General features: G+C 36.5%; 1 protein-coding gene across 4 annotated transcripts; it reads right to left on the reverse strand.

The window, feature by feature from the left end:
* On the reverse strand, nt 1-19,343 carry HEN2 (RNA helicase, ATP-dependent, SK12/DOB1 protein). Of its 4 annotated transcripts, none has more exons than XM_086456796.1 (17): nt 19,191-19,343; nt 17,652-18,672; nt 6,623-6,937; nt 6,403-6,507; nt 6,231-6,299; nt 5,485-5,652; nt 5,304-5,375; nt 5,115-5,231; nt 4,167-4,388; nt 3,846-4,004; nt 2,886-2,975; nt 2,394-2,489; nt 1,676-1,829; nt 1,425-1,573; nt 1,239-1,334; nt 530-622; nt 1-284 (listed from the first exon to the last, which is right to left on the reverse strand). In XM_086456796.1, the coding sequence occupies exons 2-17, from the start codon at nt 18,645-18,647 to the stop codon at nt 174-176; spliced, it is 3,012 nt and encodes a 1,003-aa protein (XP_086312922.1). In that variant the 5' UTR covers nt 18,648-18,672; nt 19,191-19,343; the 3' UTR covers nt 1-173. The 4 variants fall into 4 exon arrangements, with proteins under 4 accessions (XP_086312922.1, XP_086312923.1, XP_086312921.1 ...); XM_086456797.1 differs by having other exon boundaries at nt 17,652-18,686; nt 19,191-19,333; XM_086456795.1 differs by lacking the exon at nt 19,191-19,343 and adding an exon at nt 18,818-19,131.
* Between the last annotated feature and the right edge of the window lie 2,306 nt (nt 19,344-21,649).

Consider the following 21,649-nt stretch of genomic DNA (forward strand, 5'->3'; position numbering starts at 1 on the left):
TAGGCTATGACGTAAAGGCGGATTTTAAAATTCAATATAGCATCTACGAGAAAAAGCAGCGGCAAGCAATAAGGAAGAGAGAAAAGAGAAAAAATCCCAAAGGCATATTACAAATAAAGCATTTTCTAGGGTAAAAGAAAACTAAAGTCAGCTGATGTAAAATACATTCCATCTCACAGATATAACGAATTTGCAAACATAATACCTCGTCGGAGGCTCTCACTGCCAGCCGCAAACTTGCTCTCCAAATCAACCTCTCCCACTGCATGAGCCGCAGCACGCAACTAAAAAAGACCATAAAACAAACAATTATAATAAATGATCGATATGAATATATCAATGACATGTAAGAAGCTACTGGAGCGCTAATCACATTCCCAAAACTACGTGGAATCCCCTGACAAATATAACCAAATAAGATCCATAAAGTTCAGTTTCAGGAAATCAATTTTTCTACTTCAATAAGAAATAAAAGAACTTGATAAGACACACATCGAAGATATTTATTAAGATCCCATTAAACAACTACCTGGTTCAAAAACTCATCCAGCCTCCTTGCAAGTCGTATGATACTCCCCTCAAAGATATCAGTCATTTCTATTATTTCTGCAAAAGTTGCACCCTAGGAGAGAGAGAGAGAGAGAATAGAAAAATGGAAGTTAGATACAAATACTAACTACTAGATTTGATTATTTGATTAAGTGTTGCATTCTCCAAAGGACTGAACTAATTAAAATCAAATAAATATAGAGAGCTGCTATCGACACCCCAACTTATTAAATTATCTATCAAACCCCAATTAAAGATTAAAACACACCATTCTAACATTACAAAGGTCTTACTCAAATCATTATCTCAACATTACAAAATATTATAACACTGTTCAGAAAATTTCAGTAGATGTTACATTTATGATTAGGCTCATATAAAATCTTAAAACCCCATAAAATAGAAATTTAGAGCCACCAAATGAGAGAGAGCTTCTATTGGCACCTCAACTTTTACTTATCCTCAACCATTCTCTTATTTTCTTTACTTTAATCGGGGTGTAATAAGTAAAAGCTGGGGTGCCAATAGCAGCTCTCTAAATATATTGATATTACTGCTCCCAAGTCAAATGGAGGCCAAACAGACTACAGAGTTCACAAGAACAACCCCAAGTAGTTGAGGTAATGCAATGAATGATGATGATGATGATATAATTGAAGGAAAAAATAAATAAGATTAATATCACTAACCTTTGACCAGCAGTAGATCACATCCATCAAGTATGGCCTCACCGCTGATTCCACGTACTCATCCACAATTATATCCAATTTGCACTCTCGTTGTATCTGATGAGCTCAAACACAAGTGTAACCCAACTGTTTCTCAGGAGCAGCTCAGAAAAAATGAACAAGGATTAAAACAAAATGCCCACACACCTCTGCTATTCTTCTTGCACTGTCTTGAAGTTGTTGTAATGGCTTCGCAAGTTCCATTCTCAAGTGTATTTGCTCATTGGATCGATCTCCCGGAATGAAGCAACTTGCAAGAGCAGCGATTTGATGATGATCTAGATCGTTGAACGTACCTAAACAACCACTAATGCAGATTTAGTATAAAAGATTATGATTCATTTTCTCGAAAGTACCATGGAATGAAAACAGATGAGGAATAGATATCACAAGTTTACCATTGAACATCAGTTCTGTAATAAGGAGTTCATCTCCCGTGTCTATCAAGCAGGCAGCACGGCCCTTTAATTGCACAACACCATCGGCATCTATATGACCAAGCTTCTTCAAAACCCGTGACCGATTTTTCAGTTCATCACGGAATTTTTGAAGCTGCACAAGTAATCCAACAACTAAACCACAAAATGAGAACCAAATACAATGTAATTTCTATTGAATCGCATTTACATTTACATGTACTGTTTTTTATGGGTAAGCTGGAGTTGAATCCACAATCTCAAAGTTGTTTTGAAATGTGTCAAACCAATCAAACTATGGACCGAAGCCCGTGTGAGTGTGCGTGTGTGTGTGTGTGTAGAGAAGGTAGGGAGTAGGCCATTTGTATTTTTTTTTATTTAGGTTCCTCATATTTTATACAAACCTTAATTCTTTAATTTAAACTTTCAATTAACAATCTGCATGTTTCTGTTATTCTTATTTTTAATATCTAAGAAAGAATATCTAGCGTTCATCTCTTAATAGAACAAACGAGCATATGAGTACAGAGGATCCTATAGACAAGAACTCAAATTCCTAATTACTAAAACATTTTACGGCCAAGTGCCATCTGTGTTGGACTAGATGACAAACTCACACATTCATATTTGAGGAACACTCACAAAAACAGGAAGATTTTGTAAACAGAGGAGAGTTCAACACAAACAAACAAAAAAATACCTGGGAGTCACGCATCTTTGATTTGAGCTGCTGAATTTCATGGTTCACCTCTGCTTTTCTTTGGAAGCTTTTGATCTGTTGCTTGTCTTGGGAGGACTGCAGCGTGTGGAGTGAAGTTATGGAATAAGCGCAAGATTGTGTGTCTGTGTATAAAATAAAAACACAGCAGTTGTCCCCCTCCTTTATCTCAATCTTTATACCCCAAATAGAACATATCTCGAGGAATGTATTTTCTCTTATTCCTCTTTCCAAGAATACCCCCAACTTTATTACCTTTTCCTCTTCTACTCCTTTTCAAGAATACCCCTTCAACTTTATATATTATCTTACCCCTCCAACTTTATCATCTTTACTCTTTTAGCCCCTCAACCCCAAAATAGGATGCCCGTATTGTAGATAGGCAAACTCTAATATATAGATGATCTCTAGAAATTGATGTAAATTAATAATAACTTCAAGTAAATGCTTTTTTTTATAACAAACAATATATACCTTATGTAGTGGATGAGCAAATAATTTCTTCTCAAGTTCCTCAATCTGATTAACCAACTCAACAAATTCTGGGTCCTCAATGCCCATATCCTGCCAATATATACAAAAGTAAAGAAGGGAAAAAAGTGAGACTTAGAAATTCCTACAGAATCAATTGTTAATCCCTTTAACTCTAGAAGATCACATTTTAGCACGAAAGCAAGCAATATAACAAAATATGTTTCTGTTCTTTGATTGAAAAGATAAGACCTAGGGTGAAAGTGGGATGAACCAAAGGAATATTTTTCTAAGGAAGCAATAATACCCTGAAGACAAGCAAGATAAATTGTAGGAATCAAACGTTGAACCCAATTCAATTTGCACATAAATGACGGTCTAGAAGCTTTAGAAAGAATGTCCAAGTTATATGAGCTCTTCAAAAATTTTACCTCTAATTTTTCTATTTAATCAACATGTGGTAATGAAGTTGCCTTGAAATTGGCTAGGGCACCAAATTTTATACAACATTGTGCCAAAAGCAGGAATCAGTAGATTGACTTCTGACTTAATTTGGACACTTCAGACACTACTTGACCCCGATATATTTTTTTTAGAGAACAATTTTTCATTAAAAAAGAGAGGTCCTCTGAAAACAGACACCAAAACCAAAACAATAAAACAAGAAAAAACCTGAGAGAGAGAGAGGAGAACCACCCCACTAATAAGGGCGCCAACTAAGAACAAAGTTCAACCAATCTAAACACAAAATCCTCAAAGAACATCCCTTCAAAATCTTTATTCAACTTGCACCAATATAAGAGAAGACCCAGAATCTCCAAAATACTTGCCTCAGATTTTATCAAAACCCAAACTAGCAAAGAAAGCTGAAAGAATACAGAAGACTGACTAATATGCGTAATAATTTTCTCAGTAATTTGTTAAATACCGGAACTTCATATTTGAAAATAACTTTAAGGATACCTGCACAGGATTGAGCTTTGGGAAACCTTGAGGAAAACGTGTGGATAACTCCTGTAATGCCAGCAGTATACTTTGCCTTGCTTCCACTGGACGGAGATCAGATGGAACAGATATTCTTATTTTGCTGAGAGCAGAGATGAGGGGAAACTGAACAGGAACCTAGATCAGATGAAATTGGCAGATATATCATATTTGCCCAACCGTGGCTACACATAATTCAAAGACCTAAGTAAGGTATTCAAAATTTTGACCTGCCTAACCAATAAGAACAATAAACTGACCCTTGATAAAAATTGTTGCTTCACACGAGCTTCAACTCACCACATGCATTTCACCCTTTTCTCCAGGACGGGGTGGACACGGTTTTGGCCGAGAACCATTCTCGCTTAAACCAGGAGAACAATGAAGCAAAGTATCCACTATATAGCCACTACTACGCGAAGACACTGATGAAGGCAAAGTGCCCGATGCCGTTGAGGGTTTTTTCACCACATTGACTACCACACCCCAACCCCAATCCGTTCCACCATCACGTATCTTAACCTACAATTGTAACACATTTTTGACAGTTACACAAACTACAACGTCAAAGTTATCAACTTAGCAAGTCACTGGCCTCTTAAAGTATGAGTCTAGGGCATAAAATGGGTCGAATTTTCTCCGAAATCCGAGTGATCGGAATGCAAATTTAGCGGGTTTGGCCCTTGGAGTAGATCTGAATAAAAATATGAGTTGATATACCTTGACCCGGGTCAGATCCAACCCTATATCAACCTAGATCTGAATGATATTTTGCTTTGAAAATTATATTTTTGATGTTTTTCAAAATCTCTTTTCTCTACTACTTTAATATAACATGAATTCTTATAAAACTAAAGAATTATAATGGTAAAATTTAACAGCGCAATTAGAAAATAAATATAACAAAAAAAAAAAAAGTTGAACAGTTCGGAATTATCCAACCCGACCGACCGGAATCAAATAATTCAGTCGGATTGAATCCGGATCCGGATTTAGTAAAAGCAAATTAATTCAATACGGTTTTAGATAATAGGGTCCAAGTTGGATTTGAATCAGATCCAGATACAAAAATTTGGGTCTGAATATGGATATACTGAGATCCGGTCTGAGCCTGACCCATTTTGAGCCCTATCTAAGTCTATCAAATGTATATAATAGAAATTTCAAGATATTAAAAAGACAACATTACAAATGAAGACCAAACCAAAAGGTATAATATCAACTGAAATGAGTATGCTCGGCACATACCAGCCTACCAGGAAGAAGAAAATACAGAACCCTTTCAGGTCTTGTTATTTCAGACATCATCTTCTTCTCAAATTGGGCTATATCAAGTCTTAGCTTATGATATTCAGCAACTTCAGCCTATCAAGTCAGAAAATAAGATTTAATATACAATTTCAAAATGATGAATACAGATGGAAGAGAAAAGATTACCTCCGCAGAGGAGTCAAGCATAGCAGCTTCCTTCTCCAATTTTGAAACCTTGTCCCCTATATCAGGTAATGTCTGAATAATGCAAAAAAAAAAAAAAAAAAACTGACCATTATCATGGCACACCTGTAATTAAGTAAAGGAACCGCTGATATTAATGAAAAAAGAGTTTAAAAAAAAAAACCTTCTCATATTGAAACTGGTGAAATGAGTTCTTAATAACATGCTCAGCGGTAAATTGGCCCTCAGCACGGCTCAATAAATTCAAAATTGTGTAGTAGCTCAGTCTGAAAGTACTGACTAAAGGAGCAGGTTTACCCAAAACCATCTCCTTGAGAGTATTCATCTCCATCTGAAAAGAAAATTCAAATAGAAATAATAAAGGACTTATTTGAACCAAACTGTTCCACTATCTTAAATTTTATTTTTTTTAAATCGTTGTGTTCCACTGTTCTAATAATTTATAAAATACCCACTAAAGACCATGATGAGAAGCAGTAACTCATATCACTGAATGTTTCACCATTTAGGCTCAAAAGAAAACAATAGATTCTTCAAAATTTAGCTTGTGAACACCAAACAAACAAGAAAGTTTTTTTTTTTTCTTTAATACATTTTTTTTTGTAAAAAATCATTGATAAGGAGATTGATACAAAGGGGGAAGCTACATCTAGCCTGGAACCAAACACATAAGGTCTCATTTAAACAGAATATCCTTTTAAAAAAATGAAAATGAAAAAACTTCATCAAATAGCTTACACTAAAAGAACAACATCCCTAAAGATTGTTCCTTCCCTTCAAAGGCTTTTTAACAGTTTAATGAAGCAAGAGTGATACCATTGAAGACTAGAGCTTCCACAACTGCTCCAATGGGTAAAATAAACATGACAAGAGAACAGTACAAAGTGATATAGAAAGCCATCAAAACACCTGTTCATCAATCATTATAATACAAATGCCACGTTCATCTTTGCCACGACGCCCAGCTCTTCCACTCATCTATAAAAACATTAAAAAAAAGATATAAACGAACAATGAGCGAAAATGAAAACCAAATCCATCAATCATACTAGAAAAAATGCTTCAAAAAATCTTCACTTACCTGGATATATTCCCCGGATCCAATACAACGATGACTATCACCGTCAAATTTCTTACAAGATGTGAAAACAACAGTTTTTGCAGGCATGTTTAAACCCATGGCAAACTGTCACATATGCGAACCAGAGAAAAGATGTTGTTAAAGGTAGAAAACTAGTATCTGCCACTTATTTTAAAATTCCAATATTAAGAGAAAAATTAGTATCCCATTCTAATCTTACTGTTTCAGTAGCAAAAAGGGCCTTTACAAGGCCTTCTTGGAAGAGAAGCTCTACTAACTCCTTAATTATTGGAAGAAGTCCTGAATGATGCACTGCAATACCTCGTTGAAGAAGTGGCAACATTAATTCAATAGCAGGTAAGTTTCTGTCCTCTTCATTTAAGCAAAGTATTGCATTTTGGAAAACTTGATCCACAACTTCTTTCTCTTCCTTCGTATTAAAATCGAGCTTAGACATAGACATTGCATGTTGTTCGCATTCTCTTCTACTGAAGCTGAAAATGATAACAGGTTGAAATTTCCGTTCCATAATCATCTGAAAAATGAGAATTCCCCAACTCAGCACTGAATCGGAAATAATACGCAACATATAATTATAAGTGACCACCTACAATGTTGAAATCTCTTATCTGGAAAACTCTAGTTGATGGGTATGAAGATCATGACAAACACATTTTTGTCACCTAAAGTTCCGTTTGTTCTGACGTAAAATTCTTACAACACAGAAAAATTCCTAAAATAAATCCTGTGTTGTTTAGAAGAAAAATAGACAAGGAGCATAAAAATGTTTAAGGAGAAGTAATATAACTCAAAAATATATAAATATTTATTCCTTTTTGGGGGCATGCCTTGCCCTAAATTTCCTCAAAGAATCTAGATCCCGTACTACAAGAAGATGGGTAGCAACTTGACTCCAGCTCTCCTTTTATGCTATATATCACATTCTTTAAAATTATTGACCCATAAATGTTTCCCTCCCTTTTCTAGACCTCCACATTAAGGGTCAACCATGTTTTTTATTCCCGGTCATAGAATCCAGACATTTTATCATAGGCTCTATGAATACTCGTTCCAAGTCCATGATTAAAGATGATCAAATCCAATAAGATTGTTTTTGGCGTGTAGGTCCACCATAGCTTGGGGCACAATTTGGTGGACTAGAAGACTGTTCCATGTGGTCTGCAAAAGAAAGTTGTGGTCGGATAGGTACTCAACTCCCTAAGTGTTCATGTATGAATGGTTTTAAACTATGTTACTTGATTCATGGGTTCGCTCAGTTCAAATTAGGGTTCATGGTTTGTGCTTCGCCACTCAAGAATGAACCCAGTTCGTAGGGGTAGAAAGAAATGAGATGCGCTCGGATTGGAATAGAAGTTGACTTCCATAATGGGATTGCAGAAGAACCTTGACTATTGTTGGATGGGGGCTCACTCCTTATTAGATATGCAAATGCAGGGTCGGTTTGAAGGTTGAAGTGATGATTATGGTAAAAAAGAGATTGAAGATGGCATATTTTGGAGAAAAGTCAAGTTTTTTTTTTAAAAACTCATAAGTTGAAGATGAGGGTATTTAGTTATTTTTCATAAGTCTATCTAAAAAGACCATGGTCAAAGAGGCATGCTATTATGTCTGTTTTAGTTTGCTGCATTCGCTACATTTGACAAACCAAGAGCGAACCAGTTCGCGGTTCGGTTCTCTACCAATGAATTGAGTAACCTGGTTTTAAATCTTGTCTGAGTCCGAGATGACTCGTCTGATACGTCTCAATATCGTCCACCAACAAGATGATAGACAAGTCAAACGTATCAGATGAGATTTAAAATCACACTTCATTTTTCTCATTGTTGAACGAGACAACTCAAACGTATTGGAAAACTCGTCCAAGATGACTCGATCGCGTTAATGGACGAGACGAGACGTCAAAACGCGTTTTAAAGCCATGCATGTATGTATCTCAGTTAAAAAATCCTGATTACATGTTTGGCAAGGATGGATATTCAGTTGTGTTGAAGTTGAAGGATGGATCTCCTTACATCAATCTGCTAATTCCATTTTCCAAAGAAATTAGTGAATTTTCCAATCTCAACCAAACACCAGGGAATATATTTTCAAAAAGAGTTTTATAGGAAATTTTTGTTGTATTTTATCATCATTAAACAATAAGATCAAAAGGAATGCCAAGGGTACCCAAGAGGAATTTATCACAATAGAGAATCCCAACTAAAAAATTTAACTGCATTAGATGACTAAACATAAAAACAACACTAAATAAAAAAAGGAATTCAAAGTTACCAATTCAGAGAAAATGAACAAAAATGTAATGGATCATACAACTGAATACTATATTTAGACCTTCTGCATCAACATCATCATCATCGAAGCATAATCCCAAAGATTTCAGGTTAGCTGAACGAATCATACTCCTCTATTCAATTTTCTCTAGAGCCACATCATATATTATTAGAAGTGCGTCCACATCTGCTTTCATTACCTTAATCCATATTCTTTTGGGTCTTCGTCATACTATAGAACCTTCAACTTGCATATTTGTTCTAACTAGATTGTAATCAACCTTCGTTAAATGATCCCAAACTATCTCAATCGACTTTCTCTTAGTTCATCAACTCACGAAGACTCCTACATTTTCTCGAGTGCGTTCATTTGTAATTTTACGTTCCTTAGTCTCTCCAAACATCCATCTCTGGCACGCTCAATCTATTTGACATGATGCTTCTTGACCGCCCAACATTCAGCTACATAAAGCATAGGTAGTTTTACTATCGTTGGGAACTTTTCATTTTAATTTGATTGGTATTCACCAATTACAACACTCCTGGGGTGCACCTCTACTTAACCATCCAATTTCGATTTTGTGGGAAACATCTACCTCAAGCTCTCCATCCTAATGTATAATAGGCTCAAGATAATGGTAATTTTTACATTGGGGTATTCTAAATTATCCATGTTTTTTATTACAATGGTCTTCGTGGGTGTCAATACTAAAGTTACACTCCAAATACTCAATCTTGGTTCTACTTATACTAAAGCCCTAAGGTTCCAACATATCTCTCCATAATTCTAGTTTGTGTTACCTCCCTCGCTAATCTCATCCTATGTTACCTAGTTCGTCAGTTCCCTTGGTTTGAATTCGAGTTCAGGGTTCGTGGTTCGCTACTCTAGAATGAACCCAGTTCGCAGGTGGTAGGTAGAGATAATTCGTTTATTGGTTCGCTTTGGTTTCCTAGATCAATTCGCTAGCTTGGTTCGCTTGTGCATACATATATTTCAAGTATGCAAGTTATAAGTACAATTATAATGTAAAAAAATTATAATTAAATAGAAATAAAATAATAAAATAACCCAAATTTTAAATATGAATAATGAAAAAAATATATAATAAATTGGTTTGGTTCACCAAACCAATTAAAAAAATTATTTGTTGGGTTTGCCAAACTTAATGCTTTGGTTCGTCGAACCCAACCAAAATTCAACAGGTTTGTGGTTTGCTTGATTTTACGAACCCAGTACAAACTGGTTCGCTTCGTACCAATTTGTGGTTCAGACTAGTATAAATATGGAATCAAAGTAAATTTTTCTCCTCTCAACCTGTACTCACAGTAGTCGCAATCATCTCATATATGTCCTTAATCGTATCAATATATGGATTTGGAGCTCTTATTTCCCCTAATACCCACAAATTAACTATCTAATTACTTTGTAACCTGCTTTCTCTAAAGTCGATAAAAAACATATAAGGATTTTGCTTTTTTCTCTAAACTTTCTGGTGTTTGTCTAAGTAGAAAGATTGCCTCGATAGTACTCTACTTTGCATAAAACCAAATTGGCTCGTTGATATTTTTTTTTTTCCTTAGCCTTAGTTCAATCAATTTTTTCCATAGGGCCATAATGCAACTCATAAATTTCATACCTTGATAGTTGGTCTAGTCTTCAATATCACCTGTACTCTTAACCATGGGCACCATGATACTTTCTTTCCATTCATTCAACAACTTTTTAGCTTCTAAATATTATTAAAGAAATTAGTTAAACAACACAATCCAAAATTTCCCATGTATTTCTATACTTTTATTGGAATACCATATGTTCCTAAAGAGCTACCGTTTTCATCTTTTTCAGTAATTTACTCATTTCCAGCACCCTTGAGAAATATAGCCAAATGAAATCATGGCATAAGATTCAAATATCCCACAAAAAATAGTTCTATTTTCTCCAATCCTCCGATTAAAGATAGTAAAACCCCTCCAAACAAAGGTTTAAGACATTAAGATGTGTCATCCAATTCAGCCCGATTTCAAATAACGATAATGAGTTGTGTACACAAACCCCTTCGATCAAGGTCTTACAACCTACGAAGAAACTAATCTGTATTCGTGACTAATCTGTATTGCAACCTCAAAGAATGCTAATACGCATTGTTATGTAAACTTGGTCATGTGGTGGCAAGTTTGGCCTAGCCTCGGTAAGCCTAGAGCAGGTTAGTAAACTCGATCATCAATGGATATTTGGTAAAGTCCAATCATGACTGAGTTGAATGTTAAACTTGACATGGTTCCAACCAAAGTTGATTTAAGTTGTTGGAGAAGTCATAAAATATCCATGACTGCTATATGTTAAATGTGAGATGTGATTATTGAACTTATCAAATTTTAAATAGAAAATACATTCATTAAAAAGAAGAGTTTTTTACTACGCAGACCCAAAGTCAAAGTACTATTTACATATTTTCCTCTAAAGTTGAAACAATTTCCTCCAAACCTTACTTTTTCAACAAAGTTAAGAATTCTTCCTGCAAAAATCATTTAATTTCTAATGACTAGTGTAGATAGGGATTTTCATTCATGTATCTCGAGGACACCAGCAGGGGCATACAAACCCCAACAGGACAGTATGGCCTCCATATTACCTACCATAAAGCGATGACATGGCAAGTATGACACGATGGCTTTTTCACTAGCACAAACACCGTACGAGTTAAATGTGGCTTACCTAGGGTGTTAAGGCGAACGTGTCATCGATGCCGCGGGCATTGTTCGGCATAACGAAAGCCAAGGGCGCCAATCAACACGCCACTAGCACACTAGGAGTAGGACGGACGCAATCAAGGGGAAGTTGTTCGAGGTCAGGGTTTGGTGGGTCTTATGTGAGCAAAAGATGAGGGTGGCAAGACCTGAGGATCGCTGCTTCATATTGGAAAATAGTAGACCCATGAGGACCTGGTATGTCTAATGTCAACCAATTCACTTAACCACATACCCAGCTGCTTCTGCAGACAACTCAACCATAGACTCATAGTGCGAGAGCTCCACCTAACAGGATTGAAGGAAACCAAAGTAATCTGCCACACTCTGAGTGCCTTGAGTAGCTTGAGCAATATCCCAATAAAGCTCATAAATCCTTGAGTCATTCATAGCATGCGCATATGTCTGAGTGAGGGATGACCACAAAGAAGAGACAGTCTCAGGGTATAGATGCACTGCTCCATAGAGTTAAATAACCATCCAAGAATGGTATAGTTATCGATTTCCCATTGTCCAAATTTGGGATCAGTGAGGGGTGGCATAAGGATGGTGCCTAATAACCAACCGGATTTACCTCTACTACCCAAATAAAATCACATTCCCTCATCCTCGACTGTTACATCAGTTCTTACACCTCCAGGTACATCCTCTGCACTTCATGATACTCAATATGGCTGTGCTCCTCTAACATGGGTAATTGATTCTAGCGCCTCTAATCATATGACTGGTGAGTCTAACCATTTTACATCCTCTATTTTCCCTACTGCTCATAAAGAGGTTCATCTTGTTGATAGATCTCTTACACTTATCCACAACAAGGGTACTATCTCATTATCCTCTAATTTTTCTCTTGACTTTGTGCTTCATGTTCCTCACTTATCTCTTAACCTTTTATCTGTGAGTAGCATTACTAAATCTTTAAATTGTTTTGTAACATTTTTTCCTACTCACTGTATTTTTCTTGACCTGGCTTCGAGGAGGATTTTTAGCAAGGGGTATGAGAAAGATGAATTGTACACGTTTGAATCTCAATTGACTGCAGTTCCAGCTTCTATGCTTCCATCTTCTGGGAGCCACATTTTTTCATCTCAGTCTTTAGATTTATGACATGCTCTCTTAGGACATACCAATTTTCAGCACCTGTGTTCTTTATTTCCTTCTTTAAAAACTTCTTGTAGTAGGCACAAATTCCAGTGCTCTATGTGTGAACTCTCTAAACACACTCGTACCTCTTATATTCCACGTATACATCGGTTTAATGCAATATTTGATTTACTTCATTCTGATGTTTGGGGGCCTTCCCCTGTTACTGAGTTTAATGGTCATAAATACTATGTTACATTTATAGATGACTATTCTCGTTGCACTTGGGTTTATTTGATGCGTTCTCGTTCTAAGATACTCCATATTTTTGTTAATTTTATTTAAAAGATTCAAACTCAATACAACATCACTGTTAAATCTCTCAGGTCAGATAATGGGAGGTGTGAATATATTTCTAATGGAATTCGTTCTCATCTTCATGAGAATGGTATGTTCCATTAGTTGACATGTACATACACTCTTGAGCATAATGGGGTGGCGAAACGTAAGAATCGCCATCTCATGAATATAGTCCAGGTCTTCTTCGAGGCATGTATGTTCCTAAAGCATATTGGAATATGACAGTCCTCACTGCGACTTTTCTTATTAACTGCGTTCCGAGTCGCACCTTAGGGGGACAAGTACCTCGTCATGTTCTTCAACCTGACCACACTCTCTCCCCCATTACTCCTAGAGTCTTTGGGTGCACGTGCTTTGTTCAGGATAGGACTCCCACTCGTACTAAATTAGATGATAAAGCCATTCGATGCGTCTTCTTGGGTTATTCCACTATGTCCAAGCGGTATCGGTGTTATGATCCGATTTCTTACAATGTCATACATTCTCTTGATGTTACATTCTTTAAAAATATTCCATACTTTCGTACTACTACTTTACAGGAACCTTTTTCTTCGCAAGACCCATCACATATAGTGCTACCTTCTCCAATCTTTCCTTCACCTCCGTCAGAGCTCAAGTCTACACTCATCGCCCTCGTCCCTCTCCACCCTTGCCAACCTCCTCCTTGGACTCAGGTACATCATCTCCTACTCTTACACCTATATTTGTTCTTATTCCTTTTGTTTATGACTCTCACTTGCCTATTGCTCTTCACAAAGGTAAGCGAGGGTATGTTTCTGATATTCTCATTACCCTATTTGTTTCCTATCAGGGTCTTTCTCCTTATCAGACCTACCTTTCTCTCATTGATTCTATTCGAGTTCCTCGGTCTGTATCAAAGGTTTTGCAAGATCCTCAGTGGACTAGAGCTATGACTGTCGAGATAGATGCTCTGCAGAAAAATAATACCTACGAACTTGTTACCCTTCCATCTAGGGATCGGACCGTTGGCTGTAAATGGGTCTTTACTGTGAAATACCTCGCAGATGGCACTGTTGATCGATATAAGGCACGATTAGTTGCTAAGGGATTTACGCAAACTCCAGGGAAAGATTTTGGTGCCACTTTTGCTCCTAACGCCAAACTTTCCACTGTTCGTCTTCTTATCTCTTTAGTTGTTTGTCACTCATGGCCTCTTCATCAACTCGATGTGAAGAACGTTTTTCTGAACGGTAATTTGACTGAAGTTATATATATGGACCCCCCTCTTAAGTTTCGTCTTCAGGGGGAATATTGTGGGAAAGTATGCCGCCTTCTCAAATTTCTATATAGCCTAAAACAGTTCCCGTGAGCTTGATTTCACCGTTTTTCATAAGTTATTATCTATGGAATTTACCAAATGCCATTCAGATCATACTTGCTTTGTTTATCGATGATTGGATGGTCGTTGTGCCATTGTTCTAATGTATGTAGATGATATTATCTTGACAGGAGATGATGCACCGTGGATTAACAGGGTGAAGATGATATTGGGTCGTGCCTTTAAGGTTAAGGACTTGGATTCTCTCAAGTACTTCTTGGGGATAGAAATAGCTCGCTCTCGACGTGGTATTTTGCTATCTCAACGCAAAGACACATTGGACCTTATCAAGGACACTGATATGTTTGGTTGTCGTCCTGCCTCGTCTCCTATGGATCAGAATCATCGACTTCAGATCGAATCTGGTAATTTATTATCTGATCCTTCTTATCAGAGGCCTATAAGTTGTCTGATTTATTTGACTAACACTAAACCAGATTTGACATTTGCGATTAGTGTAGTCAGTCAATATATCCATGCTCCATGTACATCTCATTTTGATGTCGTTCACCGTAATCTTCTCTACTTGAACTCACATCCTAACCTTGGATTTTTCTACTCATCCACTGCTCAACCACATTTGTTGTGTTTCACTGATATTGACTATGCGGACTCTCTTACAGATAGAAGATTTACCTCTGATTTCTGTACATTCCATGGAAGTAACCTTATCTTATGGAAAAGTAAGAAACAGAGTGTGGTCTCTCGTTCTTCTGTTGAAGCTGAGTATCGTGCTTGGCTCTTAGCACATGTGAGCTTCTTTGGTTTCAATCTTTACTAACAGAGATAGGATTTCCTCCTTCAAATTCTTTCTTATTGTTCTGTTACAACAAGTCTACTATCATGCTTGCTTCTGACTCAGTTCTTCATGAACGAACTAAGCATATAGAAGTTGATGTTCACTTTCTCTGGGAGAAAGTTCGATCTAGTGCCCTTCAGACAATCTTTGTATCTTCTTCAGATCAGCTCACCGACATGTTTACAAAGTCTGTTGGTCCTTCTATCTCTAACTCTCATCTTATAAAGCTGGATTTAGTTGATATATTTGCTCCAGCTTGAGGGGGAGTATTGGAAAATAGTAGATAATAATAGTCTAATTCTATTATTTCTGTGTAAGGGCATTTATGTCCATTCACCTGTGTAAGGGCATTTATATCTATTTACCTTTTTTATTATTATAAATATCTGTCAAGCTCTTAATTAGAGACTTGATAATTCTACAATTCTTCTCTTCATTAGGTAAGGGTGTCAACACCTCCTCTTGTAGATCCCTAGGGAAGCACTGTTGTCCCAGGTTGACCTCTGCCAACTTTGACAAATAGAAGGGAGATCAGCCCTAGACCCCTACTTACCTACCAGCTAACATCTTGGCTGGCATCCTTTGTTCAAACAAAGCAAAAAGAGTAGGGGGAACTCTATTTAAAGCTAGATGGCACCTTTGATGAGACATCAGTTCCAGATCTCAAGAGCCTAAACTCTGCCCCAAACATTCTTTTGGTCCCTTTTCTCTCTAACTATCATTCTCACTCTTCCTCTTCACCACCTTGGCCTCACCTCCCTCTAATTCTACAAGGTCTACCAATTTTGTCTTGTCTTCTTCCCAACCAAACAATGCCTGATGGCCACTTGTGAGGTCCTGTAAGCATTGGATCCTAGTCAAACCCCTAAATCTATCCACGTAATGTAAGTCCTTATTCGCACTTAGTTCTTCTTGTGAACAACTAGAGTATCCCTCTTTGCTGTAAAAATTGAGCTCAAATTACCAAAATGTTGTTATAGAGTATATTGATGTTGGACATAAAATGTCAAACACTATTAAAAGATTATTTATTTTATAAAAATTATTAGTTTTTAATTTTGAATTGGATCATCAAAATTGTGCTATTTATATATTGTCAACCAAAAAATCATGGTAGGCTCCCTTGTTTTTTTATTTATTTATCTTTATTTTTCACCATCACACTCTAAAACAACACAAAAGACCAACAAGATTACATCCTAGTCTTACCTAATTTTACTTTTTTAACTATTTAAAAATATAAATGTTCAAAAATTTATTACTCAAAATAAAAAATAAAAACTTTTTCTATAATATTTTTTGCATTTATTTGTAATACTTTGGAACTTAATTGTTAAAAAAAATGTGGAGGGGTAAAGGGAACTAGCCATATTTTAGATTTTTAATATACAAATAGCACAATCTTGATGGTGAAAGATGTTTTTTGTGTGTAAGATTATTATATGACAAAAACTAACGTGAACTTTCTACTAAGAAATTATACCTTACCCCATTGTAAATGGGAGGTATTTTCTTTTAAAATTAAATAATATTTTAACGGAGTTGGATATTCTGTGTCCAACATCGTTGGATAATATAATTATCCTTTTACAATATATGACTAATCCTTGTAAATGATGGTAATCTGTGTATTTAAAAATAAATACTTGCATGAACGGAGAATTTGTAATAAAGTTGAAAAGGCAAAGTTTGGAGGGAATTGTTTCAACTTTTAAATAGTGCTTGGGTTTGAGGTCTTCGGCTTCCCTATAAATCTAAAATCGTTGGATAATATAATTAGAGAGCTACTATTGCCACACCAACTTTTGTTAATGCCACACTAATTCCTATATAAATCACCAAGGAATTTCCACATTAGCAATAGTTGGTGTGGTAATAGCAGCTCTCTGTAATTATCCTTTCATAATTTATAATTACTCCTTGTAAATGAGGGGTATTTCAACTTCAGGGGGGTATCTATAAGTAATATTTGGGTTTGAGGACTTCCCTGTAATAATCCGTAAAAAGAATAACAACGCTTAACAAGTTGACAACATTACAAGGCCAATTTGTAAAGCACAGGGTTGCAAGGAACAGATAAGGTTACCCTAAACTAAATAAATATACACACAAAACTATGTTGAGCAAAATAGTCAAACTAGAAACTTATAACTATGCATCACGCAAACTGCATAGAGAAGATGGAATAGACATAGCTGATGTGAGAAAAATCTAAAGAAACAATACAGATAACAAATAGCACAGTATGAACAAGAAGAATATAATAATAGAAAAGAGCTACTATTGGCACCCAACTCTTACTAATTACACCCCAATTTCTTGAATTATTCATCACCCCCCAATTAAAGATTAAACACGCTCTTCAAACACTACAAAAGCTTTATCAATATATTATACCTTTCAAAAAAAAAACACTACAAAAGTTTGGCTCAAATTATAATCTAACATTATAATTTATAACACTTGTTCAAACAATTTCAGTAGTTGATAACAATTATTATTAGACTCATATATTGGCACCTCAACTTTTACTTATGATCAACCATTCACTTATTTTCTTTATTTTTCAACCGGGGTGAAATAAGTAAGAGTTGGGGTGCCAATAACAGCTCTCTAATAGAATCCATACCTTCACAATCTTGTATATGTCCGAACCCCCCGAAGAAGTCCCCCCCTTGGCAATCCTGCCACTTGCCGTAGCATTGCCACTCCTATGCCCATCACCCTGTTTTTTCTGCTTTGCGAAAGTTTCCTGCAACTTAATAAAATTTTCCTCCTTAAACTGCTCATTCTCATCCACAACAAGATACAACCCTGAACCACCCACGGGAAACACATAATGCTGCAATGGAGTAGGCCGGAAATCCGTGTACACTACGTGACAGGGCTGTTTATGCAAATTACAAATCCACTCAGCAAACTCAGTTGCATTCGACATCGTTGCCGAAAGAAAAACCATTTTAATCGCAGGAGGCAAAAATATAATACTCTCTTCCCAAACAACCCCTCTTTCTCTATCCCTCATATAATGGATTTCGTCAAAGATAACCCAAGCGACTTCCTTTAATACCTCAGAACCCCTATAAAGCATCCCTCTAAGGATCTCCGTAGTCATAACCAAGCAACTCGCATTGGGCGAGAGAGTTACATCGCCTGTCATCAACCCAACATCCGAAAACTCCTGACTTAACTCCCTATACTTCTGATTGCTTAAGGCTTTCAACGGTGACGTATAAATCACCCGTTGTTTATCTCTAAAAGCCATCGCAATGGCGTACTCGGCCACAGCAGTTTTACCAGCCGAAGTATGTGCCGAGACCAATACCGACTCATTTCGTTCTAAGCAAGCCACAGATACTTGTTGGAATGGGTCAAGGTTGAATGGGTATGTTTTTGCCATTGTGCCATTGTAAACGGGATTCGATAGGGTTCCGTGGACAGATTCTTCTTTGCTAGGAACATAACCAGTTGGAACAGCGACCTCGTGAACACAAGTACGAGCCAAACTACTCCGTAGCTTCTTCGATGCGGAATTAGGCTTTGGGGTTTCTTCATCGGGTTCTACAGGTGTCTCCACTGAACTTTCTGGTGCTTTTCGCTTGCCAAGAGTTGGTGATTCCACCATTTTCAGCACGTTTAGGTTTTCCAATCTATGAAACAAACCCTAATGTAAGCTCTAAGGTTTCTATGCTACAAACACTTAGAAACTCTAAATTTAACTATGTATAAAAACCTTAACTAGTAAGAGTTTGCGAGATACGAACAGAAAACGTAACTACAGTATAAAACCCTAACCTCAATCGCTTGCGGCCCAATTTCAGCTCTACCAGGGTTTCTGTAATCAGGGCTTCTAGTTTGATGATTAGGTTAGGGTTTAAATGATTTTATTCGGGTTTGATAACAAAAATAGAAGAAAAACATATTATTCAATATCAGGAGACGAGATTGTTTTAGGGTTTGGAGGTTTTTGATCCTGTGACCAAAATACCCTTTATTTCCAAAAGTGTTTTTAGGTTTGGACTTTGGAGATTAAAATTTTCAGAAATAAATGTGGGCATTTTGGTCACGAAAGATGAAAAGATTCTTTTGACCCTCGACCATTATAGTTACAGTTACAGTTACAGCTACAGCTTCTTGGTATGGCTTTTTAGGGTTTATGTAATCTTACCTTTAATGGAAGAAAAAAAAATGGAGGTCTGCAACTGATGCAGAAGGACTCGAGATCCGAAAACCCTAGTTCACGAACACTAAACGTCGGTTCGAAATCGAGAGAGACAACTCGTGAGTCGTGACTCGACTGGTGGCGCGAAATGGTTTTTTATTTTTTGATGATCTCTCTTTTTGAGATGGAAATTGCCAAAATGACGGTTATGTCCCGACCTTCCCAAAGACTCGACTCGACTCACTCAGTCACCCGATAACGTGGTCTTAAAACCCGGTATTACGTCTCATCCCGGATACCGACTTGATTCGCTGGTGTGGGCGCAAAAATTGTGGAATAGCCCTTTTATTTCTTAAAAATTATAAATAGTCGTTGTATTCATTTCAAATAACAAAAAGATCCCTAAAAGTTAGGGTGCAACTTGGTTCGGTTCAAACCAAGAACCAAATCAAACCGATAGCTTTGGTGTGGTTTGATTTTGTTTAGAACAAGTTACGATTCAATTTCAAGTTAAGAAAATGGAGAATCGGTCAATTTGGTTTGATTCTCATATCAAACTTGTCTAGAACCGAACCCTTATACAATAAATATATATATATATATAATAATTATTTTAGGAGTTAGGATATTGATAGATGATCTTTTATGAATAAACTAATGATTTTTTATGGATAGATTAGTGATTTATAGTATGAAATTTTATGTTTATTATATGTTTGTTTTTTTCATAAAAAATATTACAAGTTATAGAATATTGACAACCCATATAATCGAATCGAACCAAATCGACTTTAATTCAATTTGGATTGGTTTGGTTCCAATGGAATATGGTTCGGTTTTGATTCTTATTTAGTGGAACCGACCTATGCCGGTTCGGTTCCAATTTAAACCTCAAACCAAACCAAGTTGCACCCCTACTAAAAGCTATTAATGAACCCCACACCTCCAAATTTAACCCATTCGTGGGGAATAGTCTTTATGGCATGGGTCTAGATATTACATGTCCAAATGATATATATTTGAGGTCCTGGGCAAACACACCCATAAGACATAAGATGGTTCACCTATGATAGAGCCATATGTTACCGGGTTTGCTAATATGGTAACAAATCTCAAACTGGAAGAAATTGAACTAGTTCGAGGTTTGGTTCGTATGGAGTTCATCAAAAACAACGTACCAAACGAACCACCTTATTTTGGTGAATTTTAGGGATGCCTCCATGGTTTGATCAAATATTTGAGATAACCTTTATTATAGAAATCCCAAGATTTGGTCAATATTAAAGACACTTTTATTTTTAAATTGATGATTTGCCCCCTTGACGCGAGTCTTCTTCTATAAGATTAAAATAAATAACTTTAATATCTATCACGAACTACCTCTACAATTCGGGTTCGTTGAGGAATGATGAATCACAAATCAATTGTTAGAATAGTCCCATATCGCCTGGGTACTATTGGGAGGTGCAATGTATAAAAAAGGGGCAACCCTCTCCTTACAAGTCGATTTTGTGAGGATGAGTTAGGCCTATGAGCTTTAACATGGTATCAAAGCGGATGACCTTAGGGATGGGTAGGGTTAGTATCTCCAACCTGCATAGAGGGGCAGAGCCAAGTGTCTCCAGCCCTGGTGCTGAGGGGGAGTGTTAGAATAGTCCCACATTGCCTGGGTACTATTGGGAGGTACAATGTATAAAGCGGGGGCAACCCTCTCCTTACAAGCTGATTTTGTGAGGATGAGTTAGGCCTATGGGCTTTACACCATGAACTTGAATTCAAATTGAGTGAACCAACGAACCAGATTAACATAGAGAACCAACAAAATCCACCAAATGAGTTGTTCAAACACCAAGTAACTCAATCGGGGGCCCTACAAACAGAAAGATGAGCAAAGCCCATCACAAGTCTCTAAACCACCTAAATTGGAAATAAACGATTTTGATTTTTAGACCAATTTACTAAAATCTTTTAAATTGGGGTATAATTGAAAAGTCACTCTTACATTATTTTACCAAAGTCTCGGGTAAGAAGCTTACCTAATTTTACTAAAGCTTGTGAAAAGAAAGGCTTAGATCATTTCTATCAGAAAGACAAACTCTCTTTTTAGATAAGAAAAAGCTCATAATCCTTCCTCAAAAAAGAAGTGAAGCTCTTCAACACCACTTTAGGACTCAAGCATTCAAGGAAGATCAAGCTAATACTTTACTGATAAATTGCAAAGTCTAGAGAGAACAAAACTACATCTCAAGGAATGGTTGCGAATTCGTTGTCAACAAGTATATTTAAGAGGTAATCAATGTACGGAGGCTTTCCAATTGTTAACGATACCCATAAATTGATCAATTATGAGCTAAACTAAATATACAACAATATCAACTTCAAACATCGTCTTGAACCTTTCTTGCTTGGTAGTAACCGAGACCAAATTTTTTCTCATCTTTGGAATATCGAAGTATATATTAATA

This window comes from Akebia trifoliata, chromosome 10, assembly GCF_017979445.1.
Source record: "Akebia trifoliata isolate Shusen 1 chromosome 10, ASM1797944v1, whole genome shotgun sequence".
NCBI lineage: Eukaryota > Viridiplantae > Streptophyta > Magnoliopsida > Ranunculales > Lardizabalaceae > Akebia > Akebia trifoliata.

Coding starts and splice junctions, on each gene's coding strand:
- HEN2 (XM_086456796.1), bottom strand. CDS start 18,647: ATGGTGGAATCACCAACTCTTGGCAAGCGAAAAGCACCAGAAAGTTCA. Junction 1,830..2,393: donor CAAAGATGCGTGACTCCCAG/GTATTTTTTTGT, acceptor TTACTTGTGCAG/CTTCAAAAATTCCGTGATGA. Junction 623..1,238: donor TGATCTACTGCTGGTCAAAG/GTTAGTGATATT, acceptor TCTCTCTCCTAG/GGTGCAACTTTTGCAGAAAT.